Source organism: Agelaius phoeniceus, chromosome 6 (assembly GCF_051311805.1).
Source record: "Agelaius phoeniceus isolate bAgePho1 chromosome 6, bAgePho1.hap1, whole genome shotgun sequence".
NCBI classification, from domain to species: Eukaryota; Metazoa; Chordata; class Aves; order Passeriformes; family Icteridae; genus Agelaius; species Agelaius phoeniceus.
Genome location: NC_135270.1, coordinates 11,058,427 through 11,071,690, shown reverse-complemented (window position 1 = coordinate 11,071,690; position 13,264 = coordinate 11,058,427). Strand labels below are relative to the sequence as shown.

Genomic DNA, 13,264 nt, shown 5'->3' with positions numbered 1-13,264 from the left:
TCCACATTTGGCAGGTAACAATAGAATCATAAGGAAATGGATTCAAAGACAGAAAAAAAAACCCACAATCTACTTTTAAGATTTCAGCTACATAATTTAAACCAACATACCAAGTCTCTGCCTAAGTCCCTTAGAGCTAACTTAGCCTGGTGCTCAGTTCTACCCACTCCTTCCCTCTCCCTGCTATGAAAAGCCACTGCCTAAGTAAGTAACAAATCTTCATCCCAGAGAAATGGCCATGCCAAGAGATTTACCCTGGGATGCGGCAGCACTGACTTCCAGGAGAAAGAAATTGTCTTACAGTTTAAACAGGAATGCAGATTTTACACATTTGTCACCTAAACCATGGCACAGCCACGGGCAGAGCCACTCTGCAGTCCACATGCAATCCCTGCTGCTCACCACCTCTCAGCATTCCTTGCTTCCATGCAATTCCAACCTCTGGGAACTGTCTGTACTACCAAACAGTCTTTGCCACTCCTCTCTCAGAAGGAGCCTGTCTGTTCCCTGGCCAGCATCAGCCACAGAAAGGAAGAATAACCTTGCAAAAGAATGTGCTTTCCTCTGCTCTACCTAAACCACCTCATCTCCTGGGATTTATCAGCATTTCAGGGAGCACTGTACAAGCAGCACACTCACCCCTCCACGACCTAAGCAACACTGTTGGTATGGCAACTCTGACAGCTTCTTTCAGAATCAAACTCCAGATATGCTGAGCACAGAGTTCCCAAGACAGACAAAAAACAGCCACAAATCTGCCTCCATTCGGGGCTCTTGCACAGCAAACAGCACCCTAAGACACAGAGCTCGTGCTTTTGTGTCAACACACTGAGCTAAGCTATTAAACTCATTAGCATATATGAATATGATATAGGCCCCCACATCATGAGCAGCACTCAACACTCCCCATGTCCTTACACAACCTCTGCTGAAGCCTCTCTCTTCAAGCTGCAGCACTAATTGCTTCCAGGCCGACAGATTTTTAAATTCTCCCAGCTCCAGAGGCTTAAGTACCCGGCAAAACAAGTCCCTCTTTTAGGAAGCAGCTTTGGCAATTCCAGATGCAATCCCCCCACCTCCAACTCAGGACTCACATCATTTGTGGCTGAGCTGACTCGTCCACATAGGGGGTGAAACTGGGCACTGGGTGGGGCACTTCCAAGCCAGAGCTCACAGTGCTGCGAGGACGCTGTGGGAGGAAAGGCAACATCAGCAACACAGGCATTCCTTGCAGTCTCCACATCCCTCTGCATTCTGCATCTCCCTTTTCCTCATCTTCTGCTCATTTGGGCATTTTCTTACATAGACAATTCAACTTGATGGAGACTTTTCCAAATCCAATTCCCTTCTGACACAGTCACAGCCCACCAACTGAGCACTGGCACCTAAAAGGCTCCTCCTGCACGTCCTCACCAGCCCCAGTTCCTCTTATTCTGAGGGAATGTTTATATATATTGAGGGAGATTATATATACACATTATCCTGGTCAGGCTGGGTATTCCTTATTTTCCACAGATGCCACAGTTCTCATTTTACAGCCAAGATTGTCCCAATTCTATGATAATATTCACTCCCTGTCCACCAACAGCCTCCAGACTTGGAGTTTGGTTTTTTCTCAGTTTTCCCATCAGAGGCCATTGCAGCACCACAAAAATCCCTTAACACATTCTGAGGTCCATTAGTAAAGAGAAGAGGTGGAATTTAGTCTGGCAACACACTACTCTCATCTGCCTATTTCATTTCCCTGAGACTCTTCAGACCAAAAAAATGTACGTGGTGGGAATACTTCACAAACTCACACCTCTTTTCCATCATTTCCCAAACTGCTTCCTGGGGCATCTTGAAACCAGCAGTAAGAGAAATCCCTTCTTCCCCGTGCAGGTTTTAAGAGGTCAGAGCATTCACCAAAGTTTACTTTTGTACTGCCCTTCAGTGGAGTAGAATTAAACATCCTTGCCTCTTCTGCCAGAAACAGGATATTTTATTTAATTAAATCTAAGAAATTTCATTAAGAGGGGAGTAAAGACTACTCTAAGGGCAGACATTAAAAGAAATATGGAAGCATTTGGAGACCAGAATGAATGTTTTAAACAGCACAAAGAGACTGGCAAAATAAAATTTATATTAATAATTCTTCCTTGGTCTTCTCAGCTATATTAAATCTATGATTTAGTTAACTTTTCCATTCATGTAAGCAAACTGCTTTCTATCTGAAAAGAATGTTCCTGGAGTTTCCAAGAATTTTAGCCTGGTTGCATCCCTCCCTCATTCGAGTTTTTCTTACCAAGCTCCACTTATAACAATGTCCATATTGAAAAGATGAAAATACTTCTATTATCTCAATGCCTGAAGTTTTTAGCTTTTATGTATTCTTCATATATTTGGAGTTCTGTAGACTGTTAAATGCCTCAGTGTAACTTCCAGTACTTCCCCACCTTTCACTCCCACAGGGAACAGGCCCTTATTGACACATTCCTAAAATTTTGTTATCTCTTGCCTGTTACTTCTCCAAGGCCATTTTATTTTGCAATCACTGGCATAATAAAGGTAGTTGAGGAGGGCAGAAGCCAGGGAGGAGATTACCTCACCAACTGCTTTCTCATGGGACAACATTGGCCAGATATTCCAATTGCCCAATCCTATCAATTGTAAGGACTGAATTCTGAGCACTGGGCTTTGCCCTATTGTGTACCTGAAGGCTTTCAAGGAAAGCTTTGCTTTTACATTATCATTCTAACATGCTCTGGAAAAGTTTGTGTTCCACACCACGAGACCAGCAGAACAGACCACTGGGGACACAAGCATCATAATGTCCCCCTAGGGCATCCAGGCATCAGCCTTGTGACTTTCTATGCTCCTTTCCTCAGCTACAAAGAACATGGCAACACTGGGCCTTATCCAAGCACCTAGGAAACAAACCTGATCTCACAGGATTGAGTCCCTTCACACAAGCTTCTTCCATCACTTCTCTACAACAGCCTGAACACCTGTAGCACAGCTGTTCCTTTTGATGTCTAGTTTAAGCCATTGCAAGCTACTCTCTGTCATCCTATTGCCAGGATAAATATTCCATTGATACTGCACTTGAATTCTTTTGATCTGCGCTCTTCTCTTTTCCTCACAAGCGCTTCAAAACAAGACTTGCAGAATGCTGCACAGGCCTTCTTTGCACAAGGCAGCCAACAAGTTCTTCCTTCAGGTTCTAGTTTCCAAAATAATTCAACTCTTACCTTTCTGTCTTACAGATTTAACACATGCCTGCCTTCTCTCCCCTTCTCTGGCTCATGTTTTGCCTCTTACATTCCTTTGCTGCCCCCCAAACATTTCAGCAGGCCACCTCTGCCAATTCTTCTGCTTACCAAGAATTTCCTGTTCCTGAGTTTAAAACTCCACACAGTTTTTCAACCTTATTCAAGCAATATCAGCTTGCTAAACTTGAACAGAGTACACATGGCCAGGCACTCTTTAGGACAGCAACCACTCACAAGGGCATGCAGGGACAGGACAAGGGGGAATGGCCTTGAGCCAAAGAAGGGTGGCTTTGGATGAGATATTGGGAAGAAATTCTTCCCTGGGAGGATGCTGAGGCCCTGGCACAGGCTGACACACAGAAGCTGTGGCTGATCCATCCTTGCGAATGCCCAAGGCCAGGTTGCATGGGGCTTGGAGCAACCTGGGCCAGTGCAAGGTGAAACCAGATATCTGTAAGGTTCCCCCTAATCCAAACAATTTCACCATGCTATCATTTAATCTGTATTTGCAAGAGAGACAAACCACAGGCAAGGGAGAAAGAGACAACCTCTGTGTCAGCAATCAGAAGTCATCAACTTCCACACACCTTCCTCTCTTTTCCCCATCCATTTTGAGCCTCCTTACCCTGCCAGAATTCCACGGTCCTGCGCTGAGTTCATTCTCCTTGGCCCTGGGAACTGGAGGTGCTGGCCATGACTGTGCTGTAAGTGTGGGAATCTCAGGTCCAGACACAGAATTTTCATCAAATACAGCAAAACTTGGAGCATTTGGAAGCTGTAGAGAGGCCTGAGGCTGGGAGCTTCTGTTTGGGTTCATGACTATAAGCAAGAAGATTTATGTCAATTAACCTTTAACTGCCACATTGAATTGCAAATCTCAGTATAAAGAGATTAAGCTCCTCCAATAACAGGTTTTTTAGCTCTTTAATGTACCTTTAACTGCATCTCCCACACGACTAATGGGGGCTCTCACTTTCTTCTTCCCTCTGCCTTTGAGATCTGCCAGCGAACTTCTCTGAGGCTCTGCAATTTCCAGCAATCCCATATTGTCTCCATCAGGACTATCCTCAAGTGCCAGTAGTGTCTGCCGAGAAACACGGGCCTGAAACTGCCTAGAAAAAAAAAACACTGCAGAAGTCAGCATAACCTTCCCTATCCCGGGAACCCAGGTGAGCACCTAAGCTCTTCCCTTACTTGTGATGAGCCTGGAGTTTGTCCAAAGGCTCAGCCTTGCGCTGGAGTCCTTCCTGGAATATCAGATCTGCTTTCCTGAAGCTGCCCCTGGCCTCGAGTGCCTCTGCCCAGGTGATGTAGAGCGGGGCCAGCGTGGTGCCGATCTCCTGGCTGTGCAGGTAACTGTACAGATCCAAGGGCTCGTTGCAGTAATCGCCCTGCAATGACCCAAGGATGTCGGTAATCACACAGCACTGCAGGGGCTCCCAGCCAAAATCTGCATTTCAACACCTCCAGCAAGACCCCCATGATTTCAATACAAGTCTGACAGGAGCAGCTCTAAGGCCAACACATAGAATTTTATAATTTCTTATTTGAATGTGAGGTAATTCAATGATTGAATTGCACCGTATTAGTATTGCTGAGAATGAACAGATATTTTAGCTTCAGATGAAGTATAGCATATTCCTTGCCACTTTTAGAACTGGTAGATTACCTCAGCAAGCTAAAGATGGGGAAAAGCTGCTTTGTAAAAAAATGGACAACAAAAATTACAGCCATGGAGAGACAGGACAGGACCAGAACACACTTAGCTTGCTTTGGAGTTTAAAAAGATGGGGATAGAATACAGCTAGAAGCTAAAATATCTGGTAGGACAGATATATTTTAAATGTTGTATCTTTAAATCACTTTTCTTTCTCCTTAAATAAATGCTTGAACTCTATTCAAGGCAGCTTTTTCAAAACAAAAACTTCTAGAGTTTGTAGCTGTCCAAAGTGAACAACCCTAAAAAACAGTCTGGAAATGAGAAGCAGAATTCAAGAGTAACATTTGCAGAAAAATACATCCAATATTGCATTCGTTGTACAACACTGTTTGACTCTTGTCACCAGAATCAACTTAGCTGTGTGCAGACAACAGGAAAAGGACCCAAGGAAAAGCAGCACCCAAGAGATGTTCCTAAAACACTCACAAACTTGAGCCAGAGATTAAGATAGCGAGGATCTTTGTAGTATCGCTGCTGCCCGTGGAGGGCTTGCACGGCCCTTTCCAGAACTGCTGCCAGGTTGCCATCCTTGCCACCCCCAGGGAAGGCCTGCTCTGTCCACCTGATGTACCTAGAGACAGAATGTGTTCATAGCAAGTCAGTTCTTAATAATCATCTGTAAAATATGAGAAAAAATAGGCATAACATTGAAACACAATATAGTAATTAAAAACAAATATAAAACTTAGCTTTCAATGAGTTTCTTATTAAATTAGAATGTGTTTCCCTGGCTTTTACAAGGATATGTGACCATTTAACTCTTTTTTTCTGAAATAAAGAAAAACTTACCGCTCCCACACATCCAGAGGATCATCTCCAGAGTAAAATCGTATTTCTGCTTCAAACTCCCTAAAACATAACATTATTCATCCAATAAATACATTTGTATCACTGTAAGTTGATCTTGTATATTACAAATTAAGAGTTAATTATTAATTAAAAAGCACAGCCAAATCTCTCTAATGTTTGCTGTTTAAATGCTCCATTGCAAAATGAAAAAGTTGAAGTCTGTACTACACAACACTTGCACTGAGTAGTTCTAAAATCCTAGAGCGAGTTAGTAGCATAGACATCAATTACTAAACTTCTTTTATGCCTTTTTTAATGCCTATGGGATTGGTACACTTCAAGAAGATATAGATAAAATGAGGAAGGAGGAAGATAAGAGGAAAGGAGCTATTGTAACATCACTTACTGTTTTTTAAGCTGCACAGCAGTGTGGCTGGAAGAGTCCTGCTGAGACAGTGCCTCTTGCAAGCTGGACATCACCCGTCCCTGCCTGAGGGGCTGCACATTCTCCTTGCTCAGCTCCCACTCGTGGCTGTCCTCCTGGAACATGACCACCTCTCCTCCAATCCTGAACGCTTCTCCTTTAATCCTGCACTTAAAAAGAAATGGACACCTGTACAGCTGGGTACTGACCTGAAACCTGGCAGCTTTCCTAAGCCCATTCACCCTCAATTTCTGAGCAGCCAAAACACATCGCTTAGATACCCAAATTTTAGGGGGTTTGTAGAGGGACTTGGGGGTTTAATTACCCCTACGGGAAATATGTGAAAAAAGCACCCATCTTGACAGTGAAGAACCCCAAGCAGGCAATATTAGCAGCAAAAGCCACTAGATTAAGCCATCTCCCCCTCCCCGGTGATTGCTCCTTTCTCTGGCCCGAGATCCCCCCACTCTCCTCACAGGAGCTGCCGACGGCTGCGCTCCGGCCAGGGGGAGCCTCAGCCAGGCTTAGTCGGGACCCCTTGGTCCTTCACCAGTTCGACGAGCGGCTGCAGCAGGCGGGGGCACAGCCGAGCCTCGAGCCCTGCCTGGGGCAGAGTGGCGGGGACTCCCCGCTGGCACCGACGGGAGCCGAGGCTGTTGGTGCCCCGGGACGCATCGCCCCACGCCGGGACCGGGCACCCCGCCATGCCAGGCAGAAAAATATGTCTCAGAGCGCCACAGCCGCGAACGCCAAATACCTCATACCCTAAAGCCCCTCACGGATCCCACACAAACATAGCCCCTCCGCCCTACACACCTCACGGACCCCCACAGCCCCTCAGGCCGCCTCCGCTCTCAGCCCCTCGCAGGCCCCCAGACACACCCACAGCCCCACACACCTCACAGACCACAGCCCCTCACGGATCTCCCAGTGCCCCTCAGCCCCGCGCCCCTCACAAATCCCGCAGCCGTCAGTCCCGCGCACCTCAGTACTTAGAGCCCCTCAGCCCGACAGGAATGCCACAGCTCCCCACAACTCCTCAAACCCTATTCACACCTCACGGCTCCTCAACCCCACCGGGATCCCACAGCCCCTCAGCCCCGCGAGAGGATCGCCGAGCGCCTCTCAAGGACCCCACAGCTCCACGCACCTCCTAGCACGGAAGGCCGCCTCAGTCCCTTACAGACCCCACAACCATGAGCCCCGAGCACCTTGCAGCTCCTCACGGACTCCACAGCCCCAACAGATCCTCGAGGGCCCGTCACGGCCCACAGCCCCTCACAGACTCCACAAGCCCTCAGCCGACGCCAGCCCCACAGGCGCGCGCCCCTCACGGACCAAACAATCCTCAGTCTCGCGCACTTCACAGCCCCTGAGGCCGCCTGGGTCCCTCAGGGACACCACAACCCTCAACCGCCGCGCGCGTCTCACCCCACACGGCCTCATCCCTCACGAACCCCAATGCACCTCAGGCCGCCTCAGCCTCTAGCACCGCAGGCCGGCCCAGTCCCGCGAACCGCCCCCCAGCCGGACGTACCGCACACAGCCCCCAGCGGCGCGGGCCGCCCGGACCCCCACAGAACCCCAGCAGCGCTAAAGCCGTAACGGCGGCGCCGCCTCGGAATTCAAACCTCTCCCACCTCCCCATTGGCCGCGCCCCGCCCCGCCTGATTGGCGCCGTCCTGCGTCGCCCCGGAGCATCACGGGAAATGTAGTTCCCGTCTCGCCCGCGGCGCCGGCGAGGAAGTAACAAAAAAATTTTATAAATACTGCGCTCGCAGTTAACCTAATCTGAAAGGCATACTCCTGTTCCTGCTCCCGTATGTTCCCGCCCTTTCCCTCTGCTAACAGCTGGAAGTCACTGATTCTCCATATTATTTCTCTGTCTTAAATTCATCCTGTCATTTTTTTCTGAGGTGCTCACCTCATGCAACCGGCGATGTGTTTTCCACTTTAGTGTCATAGAAAACCTTACTTTTTGGGTATCCCTGAAAAATAAATTGTTTGACACTGCCAAAAGTGGCACTCAGAAGTGTAAGGCTGTGTTAATAAGATGCTTAGTCCCATTAATAACCTTCTCTCTACAAGTATAAAAGGAACTGGTGATTCTGCTTTTTGTATTTGATAATAAGGACAGAAAGTATTTATTAATTTCCCTGCAAGTTATTTGGTTAAAAAAAAACCTGGTAATTAAGTCCCACAGCACTAACGCAAAAAGCCAAGTGGGCTTGCTATTACCTCTTCAATCTGCTCAAGGCAAAATGGACCCTGAGCTAAAGAAATGGCTCTCTCCACAATATTCTGGTCTTTTCAGAAAACTCCTTCCTCAGCAACACTAAAACCACTACATGAAAGGCATGCAGGAGAAGGAGCTGTAGGTCCTTCACTGTAAATTACCTCAGTTTCTTTACACTGAGAACTTCAGTGTATGCCTCTTCACCCACTGGGGTCTCCTGATTCAGAGGTGCACTCTTGGATTCTGGACTATCTTCCTTCAGTTCACTCTGAGAGAAAGCAGGAGCTGGGACTCTCTGAGCTACCACCCCGTGAAAGGGCGTTGAGGCCAGGTGGGCAGCCCTGTTAAAGTCACACGTGTCCTCTGGGTTGGCACAAAGTGTCTTGTTCTTGTAGGAGCCGGTCACAATTGCATCCTCACTCAAACGCTCAATTCCATTCAGCTCATCCTGGAAAAAAACAGAAAAGACAGTGAAAGCCTGCAGATTTTAGGACAAATCTTTCTTTTCTATAAAAGCTGAACATTTCTCTTCCCTTTCTTCCACTCCACCACCTTCCAACATGAATAGGACTTTCAGCCTTCAGGAATTCTACTTAGCACAGAATCCCAGAATGGCCCGGGTCAGAAGGGACCTTAAAGGCCATCAACTTCCACCCCTCACCATGGCAAGGGACACCTTCCACAAGTGCAGGTTGCTCCAAGCCCCATCCAACCGGGCCTGGAACACTTCCTGGGACAAGGCAGCCACAGCCACAACGTGATATTGCCAGTACAAGCTCATCATCACCCCCTTCAATTACTGCCATGCCAGGCAGCACTTTAGAATCCTCCTTGTTCACACGTGATGCCAGCCCAGCCAAGCTGACTCCGTCTGACAGCAGCACACGCTGCCTTGGTGTCTCCTGGGCAGGAGTCTGCCATGGGCTCAAGTGTTTCCTTACACAGCCTCCTGCTGCTGCTGCCGTGCTTTCCTTGGCACTCAGGGAATCCACAGGATTACGAACAGCCAGAGGCTGACGGGCACTTTTCTGATGGGCACCATCTGCTGTGCAACTAAGAAGAAGTTACAGTCAATTACATATTTATTAGAGCAGCTGCCCATCTCCAACAAATTCCACTCAAGAGCTAAAGTCTAGTGATCATTCCAATCAACCAATTTCTACTCCAGAACCAGCAGTAAGCAACAGATTCAGCTCTCCAGAATGAAGCAAGTTCATAGAGCAGCTTAAATAGTTCTAGGTTAAAGAACAGAAGACTATTTTCTTATCATGGACTATGACTAATCAAATAAAAAATACCACAAAACACACCCCGCTCCTTATCCATGCAGCTAACAGTTATTTCAGCTGCTACAGCAAGGGTTTGATGCTCCCATTTGCCTTCCCTCTGAAATCCAGGTCTTGAATAATTCTACCATAGACAAATTCTGATTTGACAAAGTAGAGGATTCATCAAATATAAAGGAAAATGGAACAGGAGCCCGTTGGGGAAACAGATCTACAACTCTAAAGAAAACCCAAGAGACTCTATCATATCCACAGTCCTTCCAAAACAGCATATCCAACATTACTTAAAATAATTAATAACCACTCTTAAAACTACTGTCCCTAGCAGGTGTCCATTGTACCATGAGGAAATGGATTCAAAGACAGAAAAAAGAAGTACTTATAAGATTTTAACTACATAATCTAAACCTACAGTCCAAGTCTCTGCCTAAGTCCCTTAGAGCTAACTTAGCCTGGTGCTCAGTTCTACCCACTCCGTCCCTCTCCCTGCTATGAAAAGCCACTGCCTTGGTAAGTAACAAATCTTCACCCCAGAGAAATGGCCATGCCAAGAGATTTACCCTGGGATGTGGCAGCACTGACTTCCAGGAGAAAGAAATTGTCTTACAGTTTAAACAGGAATGCAGATTTTACACATTTGTCACCTAAACCATGGCACAGCCATGGGCAGAGCCACTCTGCAGTCCACATGCAATCCCTGCTGCTCACCCCCTCTCAGCATTCCTTGCTTCCATGCAATTCCAACCTCTGGGAGCTGTCTGTACTACCAAACAGTCTTTGCCACTCCTCTCTCAGAAGAAGCCTGTCTGTTCCCTGGCCAGCATCAGCCACAGAAAGGAAGAATAACCTTGCAAAAGAAGGTGCTTTCCTCTGCTCTAACTAAACCACCTCATCTCCTGGGATTTATCAGCATTTCAGGGAGCACTGTGTGAGGAGGACACTCACTCCTCCACTGTGGGATCATATTTACAGGAAAAGGGACATGTACTTAATGAACCAGCCTAACCTTCTGGAACTAAAGAACAAGGTCATCTTTGTGGATAGAAAACGTGATGTTGCAAGAAGAAAGAAGCAGCAGCAAAGTTAGTGACACACATAGGAATGTCCACCCGAGTAAAATGACACCTTACCAGCATCTAGCAATTCGATTAAGAAAAAGATGCATGCCTGCCTGGTGGTCAAAGTAGAGCTACCAATCAAGAGATGCATGGACAAAGCAGAGCTACCAATTTAACAATGCCTGACTGTGTAGACCAAGATAAGATGTAAATATAAAGTACATTTAGAAGCACAATAAACGGCTTTTTCTTGATTCACATTGTATCTGCAGAGTCCTTTTTTGTCTCACTCCACAACCCAAGCAGCACTACTGGCATAGCAACTCCAACAGCTTATTTCAGAATCAAACTCCAGATATGCTGAGCACAGAGTTCCCAAGACAGAAAAAAAACAGCCACAAATCTGCCTCCATTTGGGGCTGCTTCACAGCAAACAGCACCCCAAGACTGTGGTTTTGTGCAAACACAATGAGCTCAGCTATTAAGCTAATTACTATATATAATATGATATAGGTCCCACATCATGAGCAGCACTGAACACTTCCCATATCCTTTTGTATCACAGCAGAGACAGACACGACATTCCAAGGTTCAAGCAGGAATAGTGATCTTTATTGTTCACAGCTCATATTTATATGGTTTTCAAAAGCAGCACATTCAATCCCAATTGGCTGGTCACTTGTTGCCACCCAGCTCACTGGCCAATAGCTGCCTCCATACGTGCTGGCCAAAGATTGGCCACCACCCATTCCTTGCAGTTAAGTCCTTCAGCTTTTCATTGTTTTCTTCCTTTAAGAAGAAAAAAATCTTCCTTAAAGACTTCCTTTACTCACAGGTACAGGCTGATCAAGTCAAGGTCAAGGGTACTTTTGTCTGTGAGGCCTTCAGGTCAGCTGTTAGCCATCATAGTTCTCCCGTTTTGTATTTCAGCAACAAAGGTGGTCTTTATCATCCTCTCAGAGCCCTTTGCAGACAGGATGACGAACATGGCACAATGTACCAAATAATTACGGTAATACAAAAAATGATAAGCCCAGTTTGAATGAGGCTCTTCACCCAGCCTGATAAATCTAACTCTTCCAGCCAGTGATCTATCCCAGAAAATCCTCCATATAACACATGCCATCAAACTCTTCATAACTCTGTCCATGAGCTAACAAAAGAAAATCAACAGTATGCTGCATGCTATCTACATCTATAGCCATAGCACTCAAAATTAAGGAAGTTTCATTTACGCTTTTTGCTACAAAGCAAGCCAATCTATTTAATCCAGAAACTATTGGGAGTAACATTTTGCTTTCCTGTTCCACTTCTGTCCCACATATCATGTTCCAGTGTGTAATTAAAAAATACACATCCTTCTGCTGATAATGTCCCTAAAATGTCTGACTCTTGGGGTTCAAGTGAAGCAACAGGTAAATTGTCATCCCAAACATCCCATAGTTCCCTACAGGGGACTTGAGTATTACAATTGTTCTGGGAAGAGCATCACATTTTAACAATATTTTGAGTTACTTGTATCCTTTGTGTGCCATTCAAGGGTACCCCCACTAAGCAGGTGTGAAAAGGTTGTTCTGGTTGTGCCATAGATGCACAAAACTGCATCTGATTCAATGCACAGAGCAACTGATACCCAAACATTGTTTCTGTTCCACAGCATCAGCTGAGGGGCCCTCAGGGAGGCGTTGCTGGTTGTGATCCAGAGCAGAGCCTAGAGCAGGGCACTGGGCAGGTACCCATCACATTCCTGAATCTGTAGGAACACAAGCCCACCTGTGCCCTCAAGTGACAAGGCCTCAAGGACTTCCCTTGTTGGTAATGAGGTCCCTACCCATACCTCAGGCTTGGGCAACTGGATGTGCCTAGAGGACTGCAATGACAAAAAAAAATATTTTAAATAAGAGGGTTTTGGGAGTTTGGCGATACCACAAAGCGATTCAGTGTATACAGAGCTTTGGCCACCCGACTTTGTGGGGTTTCACCAGACATTGTCGCTTTTTGTTTTTCAAGAATGCACTTGAAAGTGCCATGGGCAAGGTCAACACTAGCTTGGCCTGTAGGGGAATGAGGAATGCCAGTGAGATGTGACACGCCCCATAATTGCAAGAATTGATGAGTTTTCTCTGAGATACAGCCAGGGCCATTATCAATTTAAAGGTGTGGCCAGCGCTGCAGCAGAGCAAGGCCCAGCCCAGCCCTGCCAGGTCACGTCAGCCAGGTGGTGGCCTGGCCTGACCAGTGTCCAGTTACCTGTTCAAAAGCTGGAAGCAAGACAGCTTTTCCTGGGTTTTGTTTGTTTTTAAATGTGATTACACAGGGATGTGTTCAGCTTCCTTAAGTGGTTTAACAAGGTGTCAATATTCAAAACTAGCCAGATGATTGGTTCTGATGGGCCCAGAGGAAGCTTTTAGCAGTCCTCACAGAGAATCACTTCCATAACTGATGGATTTTCTCTTTACCTAAAAACCAAGCTATGTTAAACCACAACACTCTCCACCCC

At 46.4% G+C, this 13,264-nt stretch overlaps 1 protein-coding gene across 6 annotated transcripts in view; it reads right to left on the bottom strand.

The window, feature by feature from the left end:
- The window catches only part of BUB1B (BUB1 mitotic checkpoint serine/threonine kinase B), a 45,432-nt gene that overhangs the window by 17,152 nt on the left and 15,016 nt on the right, over positions 1-13,264 (bottom strand). The window contains exons 1-10 of one of the 6 annotated variants that reach the window (XM_077179739.1): positions 9,362-9,469; positions 8,582-8,868; positions 8,109-8,172; positions 6,167-6,354; positions 5,761-5,820; positions 5,398-5,542; positions 4,446-4,642; positions 4,185-4,363; positions 3,877-4,070; positions 1,095-1,189 (exon numbers count right to left, since the gene is read on the bottom strand). In XM_077179739.1, coding sequence (XP_077035854.1) covers positions 1,095-1,189; positions 3,877-4,070; positions 4,185-4,363; positions 4,446-4,642; positions 5,398-5,542; positions 5,761-5,820; positions 6,167-6,354; positions 8,109-8,147 — 1,097 coding nt within the window. In that variant the 5' untranslated portion in view covers positions 8,148-8,172; positions 8,582-8,868; positions 9,362-9,469. Of the gene's footprint in view, positions 1-1,094; positions 1,190-3,876; positions 4,071-4,184; positions 4,364-4,445; positions 4,643-5,397; positions 5,543-5,760; positions 5,821-6,166; positions 6,355-7,721; positions 7,810-8,108; positions 8,173-8,581; positions 8,869-9,361; positions 9,470-13,264 lie in introns of those variants that run through there. The other 5 variants (XM_077179734.1, XM_077179736.1, XM_077179735.1 and 2 more) reach the window with 5 other exon arrangements.